Genomic DNA, 25,099 nt, shown 5'->3' with positions numbered 1-25,099 from the left:
TGACAAAGAGAAAAGGCTCAAAAGCTGTGCTTCAGGACAGAAAACACCACTACTGTTGAACTATGTTGTGGATGAAGCCCCTTTAGCTGCTTTTAAGTTCCAGACAAAGAGGGTGTGACGTTGTGATTACATGACTAACCTGTCTAAATGTTTTTCACCTAAAATTTCAATATTTGAGAAATATTCAATAGTCCTTGAGCTATTTAATGAAAAATGTATACCTTGTTGGTGAGTGACATAACACAACGTAATCTATGGAAAAACCAGCATTCTTCAATACTAATCATTGAAATTCCCTTACTATGAACACTTTTTCATCAATTTAAAAAGCGTTGTAAGAGAACAGCGTTCAGTTGTCACTTGAAAGTTTCTAAATGCAGGAAGAGTTAATTTTACCAAAGAAACCCAAATCAGTGACTTCCAGAAGTCTTACAGAAGATTTTTACCCAGGCTTTGCATTATGATAAACTGTCTATGATAATATGCAAAAAAAATCCTTTTGAAACAGCACGCTGAAAGCAGCAGCTGTCAGGCACTGTAAGTGATAACTCACCCCTCTACTACTGATACCCAAGAGGCAAGAAATTGGATATTTAACGTGGCCAGGTAGCTTCAATATCCCCACCAGTATTTCTTTTGTCAAAATGATCTGATAATGGCAAAGATTCATACTTTAAGCTAAGTTAGGTGTTTCATCTCTCAGAAAATTCAGTGCAGAATGACAGATTCTGCTGAAGAAGGATTTCAAGGACCAAAGCTACGAGCTTCCTCTCTCTGTGTACTCTCTACAGAGTTTAGTTTCACTGTAATAGTCATGTAGGTTGGAAATTGTCAGTGAGATCTTTCCTCCACCTCAAGAAAAACTAAAATCACAGACATATTTCTGATTGGAAAGGGTTCCAACTAAGGTTAGCATTTCTTCTAAGCACTATGTTAGATACTCCTAATGTCATTCTGAAGTTTGTGAAATAAGGGAACATATCAGACTATTATACATGCATTAACAACTACATGTGTGTAAAAATAACTCTAAAAAAGACTTTCATATGTCAGATTTTCAATAAACAAAGTATTTAATTTAACACAATGGAATTTACATTATGTTTTCTTTCTAACTTTAGTCACTGAAACACAAATTAGATTTTAGGCAGCTGCACTGTCTGCCCATTACCTTCCCTACCTCCTTTAATATTTTTATGTTCACTGGTTCTAAGATTTCTTTCTTGTTCATTTTTTTTTTTTTATAATCCAGGACGCAATTACTTCTCAGCTGATAGTGCAACTCTCTGAAGAGAGCAATCCTTCTTCGTAAATCTGGCTGAGGCCAAAAATAGCTCTGTCAGCTTCTGATAGGCTGAACTTAGCCAAGTGAAATGTTTTAACATTTTATCAACTTGATGAACAGTCTTATTTATAATGTGGACAACTTCACTGTCATTGTATGCAGACTACTGAATAGATTACGGAATGCATTTGTTTGGGGAATGATGAATATAATAGAAAATAAAATTTTTGACCAAAAAGCAGTTCTCTTATACACTGTAAACAATTTAAAGATTAAATATTGTTTGCCCATTTGAAATAAAGGAATGGCTTAATGGTAACATCTATAACTGTAAACATACCTGAAGAAAGGAATCTCACAAGGACAAATAACTAACCGCCAAATCATGAAGATTTGCAATATGCAAAAATTACCACTATAAAATTCTATAACCAGTTTAAATATTATTATTAATGTAACACTGGAAATTAATATGTAGACTAAATATCTGCAGATACTTTTAGTACTTTATAGTAGAGTGAGAAGGTTAAAAGTAAGAAGTCTAACAGAAAAAAAAGTGTGGGTTAACAATTGCTTACCCTCTTTTCTGCTACCTCATCCTCTCCTGTAGACTCTTTGCCATCATGTTCATCTCTCAGGGTTGGCATATGCTTTTTGTGTGCTGGCTCTCTGTTTAAAGTTGTATATCCTATGTGTTCATAAATTGGATTTATTGTCATCTTGGAAATGTATTCAGCTGCCTTCGTTTCAATATAAAGAGTAATCAATCCATCTGTCACCAGGTCATGGATGGACTCAAAACGTTTCTCCCCAACAAAGTGCTTTCCATCGTAGTAGAGTCTGAAGTTTCTGGTTTGACTTCCAAATCTGCCTCAATGAAATGGGAAAGTGTTTTTTTTTAAAGAACAGTAAGCAGAACAAATAAGAGTAAGCAAGCCTTTGCAAACAATTAAAAACACTTTATCACTTAAAGCTGTGACTATGCTCTGTGTCTGGTCCAGCCGAGTGGAGAACCTCTACTTAGCACAGATAGGAAGGAGAAATCAACAACAACTGCAGATAGATAGCCAAAACAGTGACTGTTCCAGAAGGAGCTGTTTGTTCTTTTTTTCTTTTAGCCTCTCCATTATCCCATGGAAAAAGTGAAAAATTACTTCACACTCTTTATGGTTTTTTTTAGTACATTACTACTACATCACCATAGTCAATTCGCTTGGCTCTGATATGAAGAGTTCTCATAATAGAGTCCTCTATTACAGTTGATCAATATGGAGTTTTGATGCTGTCTCAGACCTCTGCGCCCCTGCTTGCTTGCAGGAAGAGGCCATTCAGGGTTCAGCTGAGCTTTAGTGCCAACAATTACACTGAAGCAGAACTGCTGCCAGAACTGGAGCAGCACAGGACAAAATGGCACAAGGGCAAGCATTCTTTATTCCTGGCCAAAGGCCCAGGACTAACTCTTCAAGCTTTGTACAAAAGTCCTTCTGTGTTATGCTTGTTAAGTCTCAAGCTTCAAGCAAATCTCTGTAATATACAGGATATATAACATGAAAGCTACCCAACACTGGCCATTCTGCATCAGGGTGGAATAGGATTTACATACAGGCTCTTAGCAACCATAAGAATGCCAATTTTACCTGAACGGTAGCGTATTTTCACAAACTGTACATAGAATCTGCAGCAATTTTCTGCCTCTAAGCAGTCTAAACATGTGGAAACACACTAGTGTTTGCACCTGGCAACAACCAACACACTTCCTGAGGAGAAGATGGAGGCAAGAAGCTGCTTTCACAGCTCACTCCAGTGTTGTTCCTTGGTCAGTCAGCAGCAAGGGTACTGGGCCCCCTTACAAGGTCAGATCTGCCAAATAAGTATTAAAAACTAAATTTGACAGGATGGATTGCTTTCACTTTACAATCAAATGCTTCATAGGAGACGTTAAGAAACACAGTAAACATGGGTACTTTGCTGAAGTGGCTCCTCTTCTCAGTGGGGCCTTGCCAAACAGTAAAAAGTATAATTAATTTTAGACCTTGCCTCAGGTAAAATATTGCACTCTTCTTGAAAATATGGACAAAAATACACGGTTCTATGATCTGCATTTTTTTCTGTGTTCTAAGTCAAAATGCCAAACCTTCCCATCCCCCCTATCAATAGTCTGACAGTGATAGCAATTTCAGAAGCTGTTATTTCTACATAAAACTCAAATGTGAGGGGGCCCTCAGGAATCTGCATCCTCCTCAGTAAGAAAAGAGAATATGATGTGTAGGAACTACGTGGGCATTTTACTGCAAATTAATAGTTACTTCCATGCACATTTTTGTGCCACACAAACTAGAAGTTCAGTGAATCAAACTGAAATGCAAGAAATTACAAAATGACAGAAAGAAATAAATTTTTACTTGATCCTAATTTCATCACAAGAAGCAGTTCTGAGTGAATAAAAGTAATTTAGAAAGCAGAAAGATAATGTCATAAGTTACAGCAGAAGGGATAGATGTGTTCAGGCTCACTCTTCAGGGCATCTTTATACTCAACACAGTGTGTGGCAAACAAGCTTTGACCATGAGATGTCCTCCTTGTATACCCTTGACTGTCAGAGAAGTCAACATGAGCCAAGAGTGCTCAGCACTTTGCAGTGCCAAAATGAGCAACCTTCACAGTCATCTGCTCAAGTCAGTGGGAATAATGCACATTGAGCACATACAAGCACCTTGATGTTAAACTTCATCGGGAGAACCAAATAAGTTTGAAGGTGAAGAATAATGGGCCTTAAATGACAATATACATTAGAATTACTTTTATTAAGAGATGCAGGTGAACTGCTGCTCTAATCAGTAACATCTGCTCTGACAGTACTTAGAGCAGAGTTTTAAACAACCTGAAGGTCATTTTCTGCTCTCAGCTTTCTAGAAGAAAAAGTATTACACTAATCTCATCAAGAGAAGATAAGGCACAGAAAAACATCTCAGGGCCTATTACTAAGTGTGCATGGTGCCTTGACTTTAGCAACACCCCTTGAAGTCTAAAACCAGTTCTGAAGAACAAGACGACCAAATACAGAGAACAAACATAAGTTCTTAGAGGGTTAGTCCTCTTTCCATCAGGGTCAGAAGGCAAGCACTCCTACTCCAGGTATGTTTTACTGAGCAGCCACTATGCTCTACATCTGTTAAGACTGCTGCACATAAAGTGTGTCTTTGAGAGATACTATAAGGAATAGGATTTCCAAGAGATGAATGTTTGCCTTTATCTAATTTCCCATTTGTTCCAAACCAAACTTTTTACTCTATTATTTTCTTATTAGATACATTGTGGAGAAACATACTGTTTTTCAAATAGAATCCTATTAATAGCAAGGAGATAAACCCCCCAAAATCCCCACCAATCAATGAAACACCAATCTCCTACAAAAACTGTATCATCAATAGTGTGTCTCAGAATCCTGTTTTCTTTCAAATTAATTTAAATTTTTTCCTGACCACACAATGACACTGTTTTGATTAAATTACAATATAAAAACAAATATACATGTTCAACTGAAAATTATTAATTAAAATTTAATCTTCAGTCCCTTCAGTCTTACTTAAAATTATGGTTTAAATTTTTCCATTACCAAGACTATTTTCTTATGTTTACTTTCTATAACATTCCTGAAGTCTTGTTAATTATACATCACCGTGGCAACTAAGTAGAACCAAGATTTGATATTTCAACTTCCTGATGGTCTCTTCCTAGAGGCAAGCACTAGTACCAGCTGGCTTTTGTTTAAGAAGTAGAAAGCAGGACACAGATAAAGTATGTTCTCTTTTGGTTTAAACAGGGGAGCATTAGATGTTTTTCCAAGAAAAAGAAAAAGGCCTCTGACATGTCAAACAGTCTCATTGTGTCCACTGCGCATTTGTTTGCAAGCAGCAGGACTACAGATAAAAGACTTTTTTTATTCCAAGTTGTCTGAAAAGCAATCACTTTGTCTAGTTCCTTTGGTTGCCAGTGGGGCAGAGTGGATAACAACGTGGGAAAATGTATTAAACGGTAGAGCAAATGTGGCCAGTAATAAAGGACTGAGGAGTTGAATTAGGTATCATACCATGAGAGAAGAGAAAAAGGTACCTACCCTTGATGCAGCATTCACTGAAGAAACAAAAGGAAGAAGCGAAGGACTGAGAGCCCGTACATTACTTTATTACCATCTGAGAAGATGGATTTTACAGTCCACATACAGAATTGTACAGTAGCTATTCACCACTTTCACGGGCTATTTTATGATGAGAAGACTTTCTAGACAAAGGTATTATTTAGAATATGTAGCTGCAACCACACCACAAAGTTAATGCCCCTCAGGACTACTCGTGTCCTCCTCAGTTGCAAACAACTTCATACACTGAACTGGGAAATGGTAAGTCTGAGCCTAAAGGTCACTTGGACTTAATCTTTGCTTGGAGAAAGAGTGTCTTAATGTGCTTTGTGGCCAGAAGGCAGAAGTCTTACTTAAAATCAGGTGCCAGAATTCAGTCTGAAAACTCTCAACCAACACTTATGACTAGAGACTTGACACTCCATAAAAAGCCACAGGAATATAAGCAATATTGCAATCAGGAATGTCTCCTAATCGTGCTGTGTTCTTGGGAATGAAAACAAATTATTCCACAGATCCTCTTTTGGCCCATTTCCTTGTCAAACAAACATACGCCTTGCATGCAGCTAACACCTCTACACAGTTATCACTGAAGGTCTCCAACTCCTGAGAGCAGCTCCTTTTTTAATTTTATTTAATTATTTATTGGCAACAACATTTCTGAGGATGGCCAAGAATGAGGAATTGTGGAACTTGCCAACTTTCCAGAGTACCTGCCTGTATCAGGGGTTAATTATGCTGACACTTTTGGTCTGTGTTTGGCCCAGCCACCGGTAAAAGTTTTGTTCTTTCCCCGCCAAGTTATGAGAAAACAAACACTGATAAACGGGTACTTCGTCCTTGGAGAGAGAGCTTCTTGTATAAACTGTTTTAATTAGTGTTATGTGATTGGCTCATTGTCTGTCAAGGACATTTGAAGGAGAAACCGAAGAGGAGTTGATGAAGTAACACCTTTAGACTCAATTAGAAAAGACACCCGAAGCATAGTGCACATGTGGAAGGGAAATTCCAAAGTACTCACGCGCTGAAGGGAGGCACTTGCATAACCAAGGGGGTGGGACTGAGAACCTCTGGTGGGGCAGTGCTGACCACACCTGCCTAGGCAGACGTAATCAGTAATTGTATAAAAGCAGATAGCTCTTTTTTGGAGGGTAGCAAGCTTCACACCAAGGACAATGCTGCCTTTTGGTGGGGACGCCTGCCAATTTGTGAGCCTATTCTCTCCGGGAATGCAGCTCCTGCTATGGGTAACTATAGGCATTCTGGGACAGTAAGATAGCTTTATATGCAACAGCTGGGTGAGTGGGGAGGTTGTACTGAAGGCTTATCTCTCTCCTCCTTCCTCTCTTTTGGGTTTATTCGTTTTGTTGGTCACCTCTTGGTAATAAATATCAGTTTTGTTGAGCTTTCAATGGTGTCATCGTTTCAAATTTCAGTATGATCCGAACCCTTCCCTAATACACTGCCTGATAAATAACATAGTTTTCAAAACCGTAGCAGTATTTTACAATCATTATACACAATATGTATAAATGAAATCAAATGCATTAAGGATTGAAAGTAAAAGTGCATTTTATACAAGTGGGGACAAAAAATCCTCGCCGTCTGATATGGCTGGGAAGGGTGGCAGAATACAGCCACAATGGATAGTTTTCCAGTGCCATTTGGAAGGGTGGCACTGGTTGGCTGGCTGTTGCTTATGAACATGAATAAAGTTATCCCTAAAGCCGGTAAGACCCATGCACTGGCTCAACGCATGATACTTTAGTTCAGCATGGAAAATGTATGGCATCCTTCAGAACAGCAAACAAATCCCAGAGCTGGAACTGCAATGTGTCTATTCCATGCCAATGCAGACAGAATCCTCAGCTCCCTCTGTCTAACTGGGATCAAATAAAAAAATTTAGAGCTTGTGCTGTACCATTGACAATGGCTTCCCAGCAGTCTCTCTCAATTGAGAGACTTTTACCTGCATCTCTGCCCAGACTTCCTTGTCCAAGTGGGAAAACAATACTGTGCAAATAGTGTGCTGCAAACACCAGGCAGTGAGGACCAGAGCGATGGCACTTCCCTGTGGATCATAAGCACTGTCAGGGACAAACCAACTGCTCTAGGGCATTGGAAGTAGGAGATAGATGCTGAAAACAATGAAGACAAAGTGTTATCAGCCCTTGGTACCTGTAATGGAGTGTTTCACAAAAAAATCTAACAAAATAAGAAATGTATTCTTTTGTCTCAATGTCTTATTTTACTATTAACAGCTGATTTTCACCATGTCAAACTCTGAACAAATGTCAGCTGATCAAGGAGTATGTATGTTATTAATATGCAGTCAGATCACTTAATACTTAAGATAACTGTTACTGTTCTTGATCAGTGATAAGCATTTGAAAATAATCTGTTTGCTTCAAACAGATGCATTATCTCTCCTTAGTACTGTGCTTACATGCCCTATTCCATTTAAACCTGATATAAATTGCTGGGATTGATTTGATGATTGTGTCAGAATCCATACCAATGTTTTGGGCAATGTTTTGTTGCCTTTTCTACCTGATGAAAGCTCTGTACTTCCTGCAGAAAGACTCACTGTGGTTAGAGGTTGAAACACATTTGAATTCTATATACACGTGGGAACGTATTAGAAGCCTGATATCTTCTCTTTAATTGAAAGTATTTGGAAACCTACGCCAATTTGTCTGGAATAAATACCTTCAGGAAACGTTACTAGCAGGAATGTTAGTAAACTTTCACAGTTTCATATTAAGTAAATACTTACAGTTCTTTACCAAAATTTTTTAAGAAATGTTATTCAAGAGTTAATTTTACAGTGTGACTTCATGCTACTAAGAGCTTTCATATTACTTTAAAATAGAACTGTGTTTCAGTTCTTCTAAATTAAGGTATCAGCCCTCGCCAGTGTCTGCTCAGTGAACTTCAAAATGTGCATGCAAATTTTACTCTATGTATAAAGTTTTCATTTTAGGTCATATATGATACTGTTTTTCTGGTATATTTAGAAGTAGAACAACATTGGAAATGCAACGGAAATTCCACTGCAACTGTGTACTATGGAGAGAGAACTGCCACAGTATAATACTGAAACATGTTCATATTTATTATTTCACTTAAAACAGCTTTTCTTACAAGTGCTTAAGTTCATAGAGACACAGAATGGTTTGGGTTGGACCTTTAAAGGTCATCTAGTCCAATACCCCTACAATAAGCAGTGACATCTTAACCTAGACCAGGATGCTCAGAGCACTGTCCAATGAATGTTTCCAGGGATGGGGCATCTACCGCCTCTCTGGGCAACCTGTTCCAGTGTTTCACCAACCTCATCATAAAAAATCTCTTTTTTTATATATACTTAAAATTTTCCCTCTTTTAGTTTAGAAGTTACTCATGATTGTCATATTTCCATTTTGCTTCTATAGACCTTCTCACACTAAAAGCAACTTTCTCTTAATTTATATTCCTAAAACAATATGCATATTTTAATTCAGTACAGCAAGGAAACCTGAGTGGAAGACATCAAGTCAAAACTCAAAGAAATGTCCTTATCATAAAATAGTTTTGCAAGTGCAAAAAGAGTTTTTGGAGAGCAGAGTGGAGAAACATTGTTTTTGTTGTTGTTCCTGTTTTTTGATTTTTTTTTTTTAATGTATGTGGCAGGTTGTTTAAGGTCTCAGAAAAAAATCCCTAAGATTAAAAATAACTACAGTAAGATTTCTGTTCCACAGAGATTTTGTCAAATCAGATTTGCCTTAAGCCACTGTTAATTTCAACCTTATAGTGCAGGTTTACTTACTTAAAGCTATTACAGCATTTGCTACTCACTTAGCTTATTTTCTCAATGTATTCTATCTCTGATCTTCTGGTACTCATTCATTACATTTTTGCAAACAGTGAGATTCACCAACATACTCATCCTGCTCTCTAAAATGGTTTTTCCTCAAAGCTTCATTCCTTAACAATAAACAAGCATAATAATGTAAAATGAAATGGTTCCTGCATATATAACACGCAGTGTTAGAATTTTTGGGGCTACTAACAGTTCATCAGTGAGGACTGGTAGCTTTTTTACTATTATATTTTGTTTTTCTAGAATACAATTTCTTCCTTCGTGCAAGTGCAAGCAATAGCTAGGGCAGATGTCAATTTATTACTGAAACTGTTAAGAGTTCATTTACTCATCTCAAGATACAAAAGAAAAAAATTAGCTTGATTCTCTTCCTAGCACCTATCAAATCAGGAGGAACCATACTTACATCAGCTGAGCTACACCAAGCATAAAGGAGGGAGAAGGAAGAGGAAAACTGGGCCAGATAACATTTACTGCTGTCAGTTGTTTTAATTCATAGATGTTTTGATGAAAACAATTATGAGATTAAACAACAATAGAAGGCTATTGTGCGTTGTCTTGAAAACATGTTTATAAAGCATCCATAGTATCTAGAGCTGAAGGACTTTTTTGCTTATTAATGAAGCACAGGAATCAAGGTGTTTCTCCAAATACAAAAATTTCTAAATATGTATTCCAAAAACATACAAAAGAAGAGGCCAATCAAAAGGACTAACTAGCATTTTCTAAAGGCAGTAGAGAAAAAGGGGCATTCCAGTAGAACCTGCAGGAGACAGAAACGATGTGCGTGCTTTTGACAGGGAGGAGAGCGCAATGTATGCCATGTACTTGTATATACAATTTAATTATCAACTGGTTGTACTACAATTTACCTTTTTACTATTTCAACTCCAACAGTGCCTAGAAGCTTCAAACCCGGCAGACATTATACACCATAAAAATAGCACAGTACAACACAGATTCCTGCTCAGGAACTGTGACTGGGGGTAGTCTGAGACATGGGCTACTTTCGGTCTGTCTGGCCCATTTTTAAGAGATCCTAGACTTTTGTCCTGAACAGGCATGCGAGACAATAGGGGAGAGAAAATATCCTCTCTGATGGAGAAATGAAGCATGCAAAACTTAATAGCCCCAAGCCAAATCATATGTGAAGCCAAGAAGTGAGCCCAGATCTTCTGAGCTTCACCATAGTACCTCACCATAAGCCCAATACCTCCACTGTGCAACAGATTACACTAGACCTTAGTGGTGTAGAAGGAGCTACTGTCAGGGTGAAGAACATGGCATAAAATGAACATGAGCTATGTGCACTGAGCACAGACATGTCTTGGACAAGTTCTACCAAAAAAGTTCACAACATCACCGAAGCAGAGAATATTCCTCTGAGAAATGCTGAACTTACACAAACAGGAGAAAGACTGGAGCAAACTGAATCGCCAAAGATAAATTAGACACTCTAGCCAAAAGAAAACAGAGCTGACAACAACAACAGATGGGAAGAGGAGGGAAGGAGAACAGGAACACAGTAAGAAGACGTGAACCATAAGGAAAAAAGCATTCTAATCTGTGGGAGGACCTAGGTAGCCAGTTAATTACTCATTAAAGTTAGTAGCTATTTATTATTATTATAAATACTTAAGTGAAGCCATCCTGGTAGGGCCCAGGTGCACTTACATAAGGCAGATGACGTGCTGGACACCTATGCTGTTTACTGGTAGCTGAACCTTGTTATTGACAAACTAACAGAGTATATTATTTAGTGTGAAATTTTATATAGGGAAAGAAACTTTTTACATGGAAGATCATTTAAATAGAGGGCCAATTGTTATACCTGAGAGCAGAAAAGCAAGCTCCAAAATTTATCAGTGCATTTTCCCCTGGGTTTTTCAGCTAGCAACCAAGGAATATTGTGTGAATATTTTAGAAAGGTTTCTAGAAACTGAATTCAGCCCTTGCTACTGCCAATTACTGCATTTGCAAATCAAGTAAAAAAAATACACAGAAAGATATGCAAAGTTTAGTCTTTAAAATGGTCTTTATAATTTTTTCCTACCAATTAGCATGATGTCAGAATACTGTTACCATGGTAAAGTGAAGGGATGCAGTTAGCTACTGTTTTGCTGGGCTCCTTCTGACTACTTAGAGATCAGCTGTGGATTCAGGATAAACTAGACCAAATTTTGATACATCCATAATTCAAGAAATGTAACTTAGCTATTATCATGTAGAAAGTAGTTTCAAACATTTCTTCTTTCCCCATTGCTCTCCCATGTCCCAGTCTGTACAACAAGGCTTTTCAGCAGATGCACAGTTCTAACCTCTGAATTCGAGAAGCCTTTTGCAGGTGTTGAATTCTACATGCGTAAGTAATCCCACAGCAATTAACGCATGTTCTGGAACAGCACTACACACCTGTCCCAGAAGAGCCCACTGAAAATAAACACCATCCGGCTACCAAAGCAGTTGTCCTCTGAAATTTAAAAGGTTCATCTGCAGCATTATGTTCTAATAGCCCACCAATTAGGACTCCTTTTAAAATGCCAGTGGCTAGTTTCTTAACACAATTTCATAATTTAGAGAGAGAAAACATGTATGAATTTCTTGCACAATACATGTAGTTGGTCTACTAAAATAAAGATTACTAATTTTTGACATTTATTTCACCTCAAGAATTCTTTCCTGGTGCTACATAATCTTGAATGTGCCCTAACCCCCAAACATAAAGAAAACATGACTCATAATCACAGCTCACATTATTACCTTTTTTTTTAAATCATGCTGCAGAACCTTATTTCGATTCGTTCTCAGCATCACAACAATAGAATTTGCAGGAAGGGAAACCATGGTAACCAATTAACTGTGCTACAGCAGATATCTGCTCAAAAGAACATGCAGTACCATCACACTTCAACGCCTACCCAGTAGTACAATCTCTACCCATTTCCTCTTTATCCTCATCCTAATTATTAAACAAAATCTCCACCACAAAAGGCTACATTGCAAACTACATCTTACTGTGACTGTCATTTGCTGTAGGTCCTAACATTAAGCAATGTACTACTCTTTTGCCAAATTTAAAATTTAAAAGCAGACCTAATAGCTCCAGAAGTCAATTAGGAATTTTTATTCTTTTAATCTGTTTGGAACATTGAATTAACATTACAATGCATTTTATATATTTTTATTGTAACAGAGACTTGCAGATATGCATGGACACAGATATACATCTACGAAAATTTTTTATGTTACTAATTTTCCTTAACCCTCAGGATTGCAAAACATTTTTAGTGGCATTCTCTGATTAATTAATTAGTAAACATTGGTGAATGCATCCATGATTAAGTACAGGCATTAAATAGAGTAGGGTGCTGATTTGTTGCTCTCATTTGTGTTTATGCTTCATTCTCTTTATCTGGTGTCTGAGCTGATATAATTTTGCAGGCCTTCTTAGGCTCTGAACATCAATTCTGTCTGAAGGACAGGTCTGAATATTTAGTCAAACTTATACACTTAAAACAACATTTAAATTATAGTTTTCTTTTTCTTTAAGAACATACTTCTACCTCTGTTACAAATTCTGAGAAATTTGTTTTCTGAAAAAAACTCACCCTCTTTTGTTTCAAATTTAGATTTAAAAGGTAGTCTGCCTTAAAAAAAAGTCATGATCCAAATTAATTGCACAATAATGGATGAAAGTAGACAAAAATAGCTCTTCAGAAGATGATCAAAATGCAGCTTCTTATATAAGTGGAAAGCAGATTTTACAGAAACTCAACAGCAACTTTAAAAACTGAAAAGTTTTTTTGCAGTTAACAGTCACCTTCCCTACCCTATTGAAGAAAAACATTAAAAATCTTCACTTTGAACTCAGTTAACTATTCCAGAGCATCGCAGTAAGAATATTTGACTGCCTTGCTTAAATCTGCAAAAATATTATTTTTTGCTGTCCTATATTTGGTCATTTAAACAGTGCTAGGCTATGTCTGTAGCTATTGCAGCTCAGGAACAAGATCTTTAAATCTACTGAAGCTAGTTCTATAAAAGCGCCACAGCCTAATGCTTCACAGTTGTCAAAAATTCATTTAGAAAGGTTTTGAGAACAAAGAACTAAAACATCGTGGCCCACTTCATCTTGAACATGATGTGCAGTCCTGTCTGGTATGAACACACCTTTGAGATTTTAGACATCAGCTACAATAGCTTGTGGAATTAAATTCAAAGTGTTCCATGATGATTTGAGGAGTTGTCTGGCTTGGGTCCTCGGGACAAAGCACAAAAAGCTTGCTCTTTTCCTTTGTAGGAAAGATGACTGGAAATATTTCATTACAGAGACATCATACTTTGCCACAGAAAGGGATATGATCCTGTTTCACTAAACTGCTCTTCACGACTGGATGCACTGGGTTTTTCAGGATTCCCAGGCATGCTGACACAAACACAGGAAGAAGACATCTGCCAGAGCTGGATGTGCTGAGCTGTCTGTATCACTGAATTGCCTCCCTCCCCAGCAGAAGAACAGGTAACTACAAGCCAGGAAACAAACCTGTCTCAGTCTCAGCATCAGCTGCTCCTACCCAAAGGTACCACAAGACTTTTACGTCTCGATAAACTGGCATTTCATGATGCGACCACACTTCATAGGCAGTTTCCAATTTGCCCTAATCAGAATTGACAGACTGTCAGACCAACAAACCAGGCAACAAACACAGTGAGAGAGAGATTGAATAGATACACAGAAATACAGAGGGAACCAAAAGTGTTTATGCCAAGAGTCAATGGGTACCCTCAAGAATCTAAATTTTCCTAACTTTTTTCATTTTTTTCCAAAACATGCCTGAAGAACAATCAGAACACACGGATATTTAGTTTTATGTTTTGTCACTATGCTATTTGTTGCAGAACTAGAGAACCTCTAAAGCATTTCTGTGTTAACTTCAAAAAATTCCATGACACCTGTTCTGTGTCTGTTTCTTTATATAAAACTAACAGCTGACCAAGTTTTCTTTCCTCCCACACCTTCTAAAGGGTAAAACAGAGGTAAAAAAGGAAAAGCAAAAATCATACTGAAGTTATATGAAAATTAACATGACTGTTTGAAGGACAGAGTGGCACTTAAACCTAGTATGAAAATATCAAATTGATTCACACAGCTAGAAGAGAAAGGGTGAAATCAGAGACCCTGAACTCAAGGCCTTCTGTTGAACTTGGAAGGTTTTGCTCATACATACCACCCTACTGACAAGATCCATTTTTGGCCACAGAAATAACATTCTTAAATTCCTACTGGGATTATCTACACTTCAGATAGGGCTACCTTTGCCGTCTGGCAGTGTAGTGACACAAACACAAATGATGGTCTCAAAAAATGCTATAAATTACAGGTAAAATACATAAACTCACGATGGCAATCACAGCAAACTTCTCACAATTAGTATGAACAGACCGCAGAAAGGGCCTAGTCTTTAAGAGAGGCTATAATGTCAGCAACGCAGTCAGTGGGCACATTGGCTAATGGGTATATTCTGCATATATAATTCCAGGGAGAGGAAAAATAGAAACTGAGCAAAACTCTCCCTCCAGTCAGTGGAAACGCAGACTCCTGCTACACTTTCTAGTAGAGAGAAGAAATCCTAGTGGTAAAATTCCCATGTGTGGAAGACATGGCACTGCAGTTCACAGAGCTCCTAAGGTATGAGACTAAAGACCCTCATTCATACACTTCGAAGGCCAACAGCAAGACAACAGAGCATTACCTGCTGTGGGATGGAAACCAGCCACCCAGACCCACTGCCCTTAATACACAAGTCATTCAGGTAGCACTTAAACATAATGAAATGGCTGCAAGATGCTTCAGTTTCAGATTCTGATGTGTTTTGCTGAATGCTGAATTTCCTCAAAATAAATCAATGATAACACCTTTACTACCACTTGAAACCTTTTCCCAAACTGATCACCAATAGCTATCCATTCTTTTTTCTATTGGGTATGAAAATTTATTTCATTGCTTTCAAAGTTTCCAGTAGCTTTCAAGGTTTCCAGTTTGAAAGAGATATTATCAAACCTAAAAAAAAAGCCATCTTTTGACTTGCGAGACTGGAGGCTCATTTAAAAAACAAGCTGTAGCAATACATCCTACAAGATGGTCAGCAGCTTTGTCTTTGACAATCTATAGGCCCTGTGCCTTCTGCACCATCAGAAGCAAGGGGCAGGAGCTCTGTCTTCAAGCCAGGTGTTACAACAACTGTTTTCTTTTTAGTTATAAATGAATATTGCAAGAGGAGAAGAAGATAAAATTGAGTACTGCTTTAATAAGAAACCAAATTTACACTGTTAATGCAATACAGTGTAAATTCTCTTTGGACAGAGTTTCCAAAGATTCTCTTCGGAATCTTATTACTACAGAAACAAATATCTCATTAAAATATACCTTTTTTTCCCCTGAAAAAGAAAACTGATTCATCACAATCTATTATTTCAAGATATCATTATTTTAATTAAACTCTTATTTTACCCATATCAAATTTTTAGTAACTGCATCTTCTCCTTCAATGTTTCTCTGTCCCACTTAGATTTAAAACATTGCTAATAATCACCATCTCCCATTTGAGTACTTAGGTATGTAGCACAAGCGAAAATAACCTCCATTTTCTTAAAAGTAATGAAACTATTTAAAACCTAAAACTATTTTTATTTGACCTCTTATTTCAGTTTCTTATTTCTATCTGATCCACGTGCCAGAATTTTGCAGAATGAAGGAAGCGGATCTGCAAACATTGTTAGCTAGCAGATGTTCAGACAAAAAACCACTCCTGATTTATTGCCATCCCACAGAGGGAGAACTAAGTGCTCCTCAGCAACAGCTAGCTAGCCAGTAACCCACACGGTAAACCAGTCAGGGCAACTCATACAATGCCTTTTATTTCTTGACCACCTGCCCTCCCGACATCTGCACACGGTCACATCCGTAACATAGTGGGAGAAGGGCAAAATGAAGCACCACCATGACTGCTATTATCCTGATGGTGCAAACAATAAGGAATGTTAGCACTTCAGAAAGGGCTAGGGAAATTCAAAGACACCAAATCTCTAATTAGGGTAAAAAAAGTACCATGATTTAAAAAAAAAAATTAAAACAATTACAAGGAAGTTTAAGATCTGAGGTCAACAACACAGTAAAGTCTTCTGAATATTTTATAAATTTAAAAATGAAATATTAATTACCAACCTTAATGCCAAAGTGTAGGTTCCAGGTTGCCTTTGGCTTTCACGAATGAGATAGCTTCCCTCTGCAACACTTAATAATTGGTCAGCTTCCTCCCTTGAGATCATCCCATGGAATCTAAGGAACAAAAATTTTTTGAAACACATGCCTTTTCTCTTTTAAATCACCTTTTGCTCTTTTAAAAAGCACCAGCCACAGTAATTAAAAAAGAAACAAACATTAAAATGACTGATTTGCAGGAATCTACAGCTTAAATTAATCTCCCTTTCTGCCTGCATTTGAAATCACTTTAAATGGTTTAGAAAGCCTTCTAGGAAACAATATCTATGAAACAACTATATTGCTTTTTAAATCTGCATCTATCAATTTAATATGTAGAAATAAATCCATTCTCTCCTGCTGGCTTCACATGTTTTGTGCCAGTGGCATGCAATCAAACATTCTGAAGCATTCAAGGATATTATATGCAATCCCCAAGATTTTAGCAAGTTGCCATAATCTCAGTAATTACTGGTGTAATAACTTAGCAACACTACACATCTTTTACCAAATAAACCTAAGTAAGGTCTGCTTTGTTTCTCCACACTAAATCTAACCATCTTTGCCTTAGCAACCTAAAACACATACAGACTGTACATATATTGCATTTGTGATCCAAATATCTTTTTTTCATACACAGAAACACCTTTTTGCAAAGCCATCTGGAAGGGGAGGTAGAAAAAGACAATCCTTTGAAAGTATAGAAACACATGTATGTGTTTCTCACTTAAAACAGCACTTAGTGATATCCATATCCATCAGAAACTGCAGCTGTAATTGTAGGCAGACAAAAGCAATAACAATTTGATGGTGAGCAAAGACACACTGCTGTAAAATATACAGAAGAAACACAGGGCACAGAGTAAACAATTGCCACCTTCTGTACCTAGTATCAACCAACATGTTCAGATAAACCACTTTTAGAGGTGTATGTTACTTACTCTCTTCCATAATATTTGGGTCTGTTCTCTACCTAGAAGAAATAACAGAAATTGTAATGTTTCATAACAAGAGAATCTATACAGTAAGCATACTGTCCACAATATAGTATCAAAAATAGAGAGGGATATAATGTGAAAGTTCAGACAAAAATCATCTACTATCCAGAATTTCTCCTGTGATTAGAACATAGGGAAACCATAGGTAGGCCTTCAGGAAACACTGCACTTCTGAATGGCCTGGAGTGAGACAGAATGAACCACTTGGATCACGTCATCCTCAGGACTCCACATATACAAACTGATGGCATTGAATATTGCTTGTACAAACTGCCAAAAAGGGACAACAAAGTTTGAATTTCTTGCATGTAAGTGCACAGTATTGTTGAGTGCACTAATAGAGTGAAACATCTATAAACCACTTAAATTTATAGGTTACCTTCCATCACAGAGCTGCTGGTGTCACTGCTGAGAGAAATAAAGCCACTACCATATCCTCTCAGTGAGGGCAAATGGTTAATTAAAGTGCCTAAATTAAAGTGAATTAAAGCGATCAAGTGCCTAAGCCTTGTACTTCTCAACTTCATTAAACTATGTGATCTGTAGTATCAACTAAAGGATCTCAACAACAGGTATGCATGTGTTATGTTGTGTAACTCCAACCTGACTGTGCTCTAGAGACCATACTACATAAATGCACACAAAATGCAAGAGTGTCAGATTGCAATTTGCCTGATGATTATTTTGGATGAAATAATGCATCTGCATTTTTCCAGGAAGTTTATAGCTAAGTGAGGAACAGCAGACCTCCCAGAAATCAGCTCAATAATCTAAACCACCAGATTATCCTTTCTTGTTAAATTTAAAGGAGGAAACTCTTTGGGGAGTAAAATTCAACAGTTATACAACCTGAGCTACAAAAGCATAAAACAATTCAGCTGTACTGAAACATAAAATACAGTAAACTGCCACTTCAGTTTCTTTTTTCCATCTTTTCAACAAAAAGCCTATTAATATTAGCACTTTTCTCCAATTATTTCAGTGGAGTATAAAGATTTCAGATGTCCAAAACAACAAAAACCAACATACATCCTGATGTACAGTCTAATAACAATTCTTCTACATTCCCAGCAAATAAAAAGCTACTGTGATGGTTCATCACTTTTGAAAAAACATTCCATGGAAAGATTTATCTTGTTCTAAAAGATTTCCTTTTCCTTTAAAAGAGCAAACAAGAGTTGACTGGTGTGATAATTGTTTTCAAAGGGCCTGAAGAGACTTAATAATTTCAAAAAAGAAGAAAGGTCTTAAATATTTTTTTGTTAAATGTAGGCTATTTCTTCAATAAGAAGATAGCAATATGAACAGAGAAAAAGTGAAAGCATTTTATTGTTGATATTATAGAAACTTGCAACAATTCCTAACTAAAACCCTTAAGCCAAGACACTAGTTTCAGGCAGTTATTAGAAAAAGAATCCTGTCATGAATAAGATTTTGTTGTCTGTCTACTGAAATTGTATATTTATCTCAGTGAATTTATATGACAAAACTGGAAAATTTATATAAGCAAAGGCATTCCTTTTCAGAAATGGATTAGTAATGTGACAGAGCATCTTCAGAGTACTTGCAATTCCTAAGACAATTTATAATATACTCTGTGTGCAAACATTTGAAAGTGTGAATTGGCAGAAGACTGAAGCAAAGCATGAGAAAAAAAGCTCCACTGGACTTCCAGGCAATTATAGCTGGGCTTGCAGTTCATCTTGGTGGATGATGAGTTCAAAAGGAAAATAACCACTTCTGTTAACACTGAGTCTCTACTGATCAGTTTTACCAACTTGCAAAACCTTTAGTATAAATGTTGATGTGCAGCACTGTTTGCTTATATAAGACAGTGCAGCTAGAACCTCAATTCACTGAGTTTTACTGCCTGTTTGTGTTTTGGGGGTTTTCCCACAACTTTTTACATATGACAATATTAGGGGTTTTTGACATCTAGATTGAATACATACATCAAGAGTTTAAAGAAATTCCATCAGAACTCAGCAGAGGCCTTGTAATTAATTCAGAATTAGCTGGGCTACATACACAGTGCAGTTCATGTGTACTTAAAAAACCACACAGATTCCCTGTAAGCCAAATTTACCATGTAAGACAGTAAACACTGTTCTGCAGCTTCCTATAAAAAGTGTTTTTACACCAACTATACTCCTAGCAGCTTAGACATAGTGTTTGTTCTTACTCTAGGTATCCTTAGCTGCACCAGAACCAGAAGTGACATGCAGCTTTTTTGGTCTTTTGTGTCTGCCTGGACTTCACAAAGCTCCTGACTTAATAATTAATTCTACAATTTAGAATCACAGGCACCCACGTATCCTCCCATTGTACATGAGCACTGAAAGCCAAAACATTTTAGTTTAGAGGTTTCATTAGTCTAACTTTAACAGTCAGTCATCCTTAAGTTAAGGAGACAAAACCAAAACATGCATCTGGACTGGAACTAAAACCCACCTAAGAAAGGAAATACATTTTTAAATAAGATCAAAGCGATAGCAAGAAATTGGTCATTTTAGCTAAAACCGTTAGCTGAAAATACAGTATAATTATCCTCTGCAGAGTTTCTTTCTGATTTGGCAGTATTTTTGGACTAAAGTATCATTAGGCACAAGTAAAGGCAACCTTAAGTACTTAATTTTCTCTGTATCCAGCAAAGATCAGCTGAATGCTCTCTTTTGACTTCTCTGGACTTTTTATTTATGTGAAAAATTTCCTATTGCTGTTTGTTTGGCAAAGTTTTAAAAATTCCTTCTAACTCAGGAAAAAAATAAGAAAAAAAGGTGAGATACTTGTTTTCAATGTGTATACTTGTATATCACTGATGCAGAGGCCACAGGAAAAAAATAAGGTCTCCCTGTGATACCTGCAAGAAACACAAAAATCAACAAGATATCCACCATTGTTTAATTTCCGATTTTTTCAAACTGAGGTGTGAAACCAATTACAAATAGGTAAGTGGGGCAGATTTGGCAAGTACCTTATGGTAGCCATTCCTTTGGAAAAGAGCTTAGCTACCATGAAATTTGGGAAGTCAACCTGGCCGAATATCCTACAGAAAAAGTCACTTTACAAACAGCTCTAACAAGGATGTGCATTATATATGCCCATCTATATGTTTCTTGACTACTAACAGACCATTTTCACAATACTACACAGAGATGTTGTTTGACAGGCTTCTTAACTACTAGCACTGAATTAGGATGAAGCCTCCCAATAGAACAGAAAAAGCCAGTGCTTTTAATTATCTTCATAATACGTATTTTTTCATATAGTTATTTAAAATGTAGCATGCAATGCTTTCATATAGCAGTCAAGGATGCCCTAAATATGCCTGCACATGTGTATGTAAAAGATTATATGCACAAAAAATACAAATTTCATAGAGGAAATACAATATTAATTGGATAAACAACATTATAATTTGGATGCAAGCCTCATGCAGAAGTCAGATATCCTTAGAATGTTACGGAATCATCAACTTTAACCTCACAGAATGTTAAAAGCCTTGGCTTTTACCCTAAAAAATCCCAAATGAATGCAATGCTCTTTTACTTCTGAGCCCCTCCACTGATCTGTGTGTTGCTCTAATATGAAACTGGTGTAGCAGAGCAGAAACTTGAATTCTTTGTATTTGAGAAGTATTTCATGTTAAGTAGGTCATTCTGTTGAATACACCTCTCGGTATCAGCACTTGTACAACGCGTGCCTTTGCACATTAAATAAAAGGTTGGGGTTTTTATGGTGTGATTTCCAATTATTCTTTAACAAGTGCTTTTTTCCCTTAATCATCACTTTTGCTTATGTCAACAAGTGGATTACAGTAAGGCAAGAAGAGCAATTTTTGTGCTAATACCTCACCAAATTACATATTGTTCCCTCCTACTGACCTCTTTGATGTTCTCAGGACCAAGATTCTTTTCCTAATATTTATGAATTTGTTTATACAGCTGAATAATTCAACCACTTAGGAAAAGATTCTGCTCCCCACTGACTCATGCATGGCTGCTAATAGAAACCCAGCTGAGAAAGAACAGATCACAAAGCTCAACACAAGCAGAAGAGGCTGAGACTAGAGGGAAAGGTTAAACAAATTACTGCTCGCTGAATATATTTTCACTTCAAATCAGCTCAGCTGCATAAATTGTTCAACACTTATAATGAAAACCAGTTATGTGCATTATAAAGAATTAATGCAGAAGTAGGAAAATGCACATTGATACTGTATTCTTTCAATTTTACCTTTATTAGATAAAAATAAGCTTCAAAGAACTTTTTTAAAAATAATCTGATTCTTTAATGATAAAATGTGTATTTAACGTGTTCTGTTCTGCAGCTAAATACCTGGAACTGACTGATTCTTTCATAGTTCCATTTTATCAATTCTCACTGGTTTCTAAATCTGCAGCTTTGAGTTCTTAGTTTCTACAACAATGTTCATGGTGCAGACACAGGCGTATGCTGCGGAGTTCAAGAAGCTATTTTAAAATACAGAATATCTCATTTTTCTGTTCACTCTGACACAGGGATAGTTCTACACTTACTTAAAGTTTGTCATATGTTATCATCTTGTTTTGGAATAAATTCATAGAAATATGACATTAAAGGCACTAATGTGTTGTGTTTCTTTTTTCAGTGATGACAGAACTTAGCAGAGTGTTTTGATTGTTTGTGGTACTTTTGCCAATCTCCCATTAACAGGCTATCAGTTCATAGAATTAGACCCGGAGGACCTCTCTATGTAGGGATGCAGTAAGATCAGGTACCCTCCAAAGAGCTTGGATGATTAGTTCATGCAGGACACCACTCACCCACAGCAAATATTCCTTTGTAAACCAGTCCAACTTTTTGATTTGCTACCTCTATAGCTAATAAAATCTTCTAATTTAAATTCAGTGATAATGAGGATGAGAAAGTTGTAGTACTCAATGTGATTCGTATTTGAAGAAGTTTTACACAGATGCTTCTATATTTGGCTGGCAAGAGTAAGTCTCTTGTTTGATTCTAAAAAGAAGACAATCTGTATCTGATCAACAGCTGAAGGATTTTCAGCACTCCAGAGGCAGGAGACATTTTTAATTTTCATATACTGAATACACATTTATGTCTCTGCTTATTTGACTGGATAGGCTAATAGTATTCTGAGAAATAGTACGAAGGAGAACTCAGTATAAAATTTGCTTGTGACTTCTTATCACCTAGGGCAAAATGACCCCAAAGCACTTCTCTGCAGTCAAACTAGCATGGGATATAATGCCAACAGATCTTACCGAATATACCAGACTTCTTTTATCAGTTTACAGTTTCTTCTTGACTACAGGGTACATATACTTTGTGCAGCTGACGTGCAAAATATTTATGAGCATTACACTATAAGTCTGCTACTATGGGGGTAAACAACAGCAGGATTCCGAGATAAGACTCAAAAAATAAAAGCCTACAGTGATTATTGTACAGCTGTACCATCAGCACATCAATGAACAGTGTCAGAAATAACCTACCAAAAATCTCTTGAAGTGTTTTACAATACACAAATATACATATACCTACACATACTACCACTTCTTCCACCAGGGAAATACTTTTGATGAGAGGAAGAAAAAACCAACTGACCAGCAGCACTTTGCAACAACAAACATAATCCACTGGAGGAAAGGAATAAAATACTTTATCCAGGTGAGCACTCTGAACAATCATAAACCAGTACTGTAAGACTAAGCTTTTACAAGAATTCAGATACTTTGTATATTACTGTAATGAAAAAATGTATCATAGAAAACACACAAAATAGAAGAGAACCTTCTTAATAATGTTGTAATGGGAATAAAAAACTGGAAAACCTTCCTTTTTTTCACAGCTCAGATCTTATCTTCTGTACTTATCTTTCCTTCAAATCTCCATCCCAATTTATTTGATGTACATAAGACACCTGCACAACAATTTTAACAGGAATACCTCTGCTTGGACATTCATTAACAGTAGAAACCCTCGTCAAAACGAGCTTTTTGCTAAAATTCTTGTAAAATTTGTGTGTTGTTCTTTTTCTACAGCTATATCTTTCCTAAGTGCAATAAGTTACAGCTATACCTTTTTTAAAAACACAAATCTATGAAATTCACAAAGGAAAGCAAGCGTGCTTCCGCTAAGTGCAGTATTTAACTTCTGTTAAATCTCTATGTTTTATTTTAAAAATTTACAGACTAGTTCACAGAATCACAATTGGGCATTGAAGAGATGACAGAGAAACACCCATTTAATTCTGTCAAGTAATTCTCCTTGTGATCTAAACTATAAGCTATTAATGTTCTGGACAGTGTTAGATCTCTCTGTATTTATTATTACATTGAAGCAACCAGCATGTCTCAAAGATTAATTTTTCTTTCTCTTGGCAAAGATTAAATTTCTTTTTCTTTAGATAAAAATATTAAATCTTTATTGTAGCCATGTAATAAACTTCAGTTATTCAGTAAGAGCTGTGTGTTGTAATACTACCTAACATTTCAGAATTTTTGAAACTGAAATTAATGTTTCCCAGGTTCCTAACTGAAGCGGCAAGACAGACGTAGTTATGAGTAAATCTTGGTGGCACTCATGTTTGGTATCAGTTAAACCCTCCAGCACCACAGCTCTGGAGAGGTGCTGCTCTGCAGCTCAGGGCACACTAGAATTTGGGGTCTGCCTCAACAGCTGACACCATGAGCAGGTGCTTCTGTATCACTGTCTATCAATGGGATTCCATAGTTATCAGTTCAGTCTTAAAATCTGTGGCTCTGCATAGCTTAGCTCCTGCTATTAATGAGTCTTAAGTATTATGACTCAAATAACAGCACCAGGGTTCAGTCTTCCCTCTGCTGATTTATTTTACACATCTAGCAGTGATGTCTGGACAAACAGGTACATAGTCCCCCTCTACAGCTCTGCTCTTGCTTCTGTGAATTTCTGACCCAAAAAGGAGGAGAAAATGTGTGTTTCCATGTATCTAAGAATCAAAAAGTATTAAATGATTCTCAGGTATACACATGATACTCAAAATGCTTTTAATTCCATTTTTAGACCAAATGGATTTCCAAGTACCAGTGCCCCCAAGGCTACTCACTCCAATCACAGCACAAAAAGTGTCCCAAAGAACCACTGCTGGGGTTGGACACAATTAAGTATAGACATGGAATTACTGGACTCTATAATAAACTGAATGTCATAATACCTACCTCACGAGTGCAGGTTATTCTTCTAGGATGGGGAGCTTCCTGTTGCAACTGATACACTGGGAGGAGGCAGAAGTTAAACTCTAATTAATACAGAATCATTGCAGTAGTTGGACATTTTAACATTAAATATTGTTGCTTAAATAAGGAGACTTTCTGCAAAGTTTAATGCAAGGATACTAAGGATACCAAAGTCTCAAAATTTACCAATATGTGGTCAGAAAAAAGAATGTTGCTAGCCAAAACAGGATATTGATTTTCTTTACAATTAATTGATCAAGTAATATGGAATAACTAGGTGAGACCAGTTAAGTTTCCAACAAGGAGATCAGAAAAAGAATCATACTAAACACAAA

The 25,099-nt window shown here is 36.7% G+C and overlaps 1 protein-coding gene across 1 annotated transcript in view; it reads right to left on the bottom strand.

Annotated features, from left to right (window-relative positions):
• CHN1 (chimerin 1) overlaps positions 1 to 25,099 on the bottom strand; it is a 99,498-nt gene that overhangs the window by 48,868 nt on the left and 25,531 nt on the right. The window contains exons 3-6 of the mRNA XM_027678510.1: positions 24,747 to 24,802; positions 17,488 to 17,519; positions 16,511 to 16,624; positions 1,864 to 2,152 (exon numbers count right to left, since the gene is read on the bottom strand). Of these exons, the coding sequence (XP_027534311.1) occupies positions 1,864 to 2,152; positions 16,511 to 16,624; positions 17,488 to 17,519; positions 24,747 to 24,802 (491 nt within the window). The remainder of the gene's footprint in view (positions 1 to 1,863; positions 2,153 to 16,510; positions 16,625 to 17,487; positions 17,520 to 24,746; positions 24,803 to 25,099) is intronic.

Source organism: Neopelma chrysocephalum, unplaced genomic scaffold, assembly GCF_003984885.1.
Source record: "Neopelma chrysocephalum unplaced genomic scaffold, ASM398488v2 Primary Assembly neopelma1_44, whole genome shotgun sequence".
Classification (NCBI taxonomy): Eukaryota; Metazoa; Chordata; class Aves; order Passeriformes; family Pipridae; genus Neopelma; species Neopelma chrysocephalum.
The sequence above is the reverse complement of the archived record's forward strand: the minus strand, read 5'-3'. Positions and strand labels throughout refer to the sequence as shown.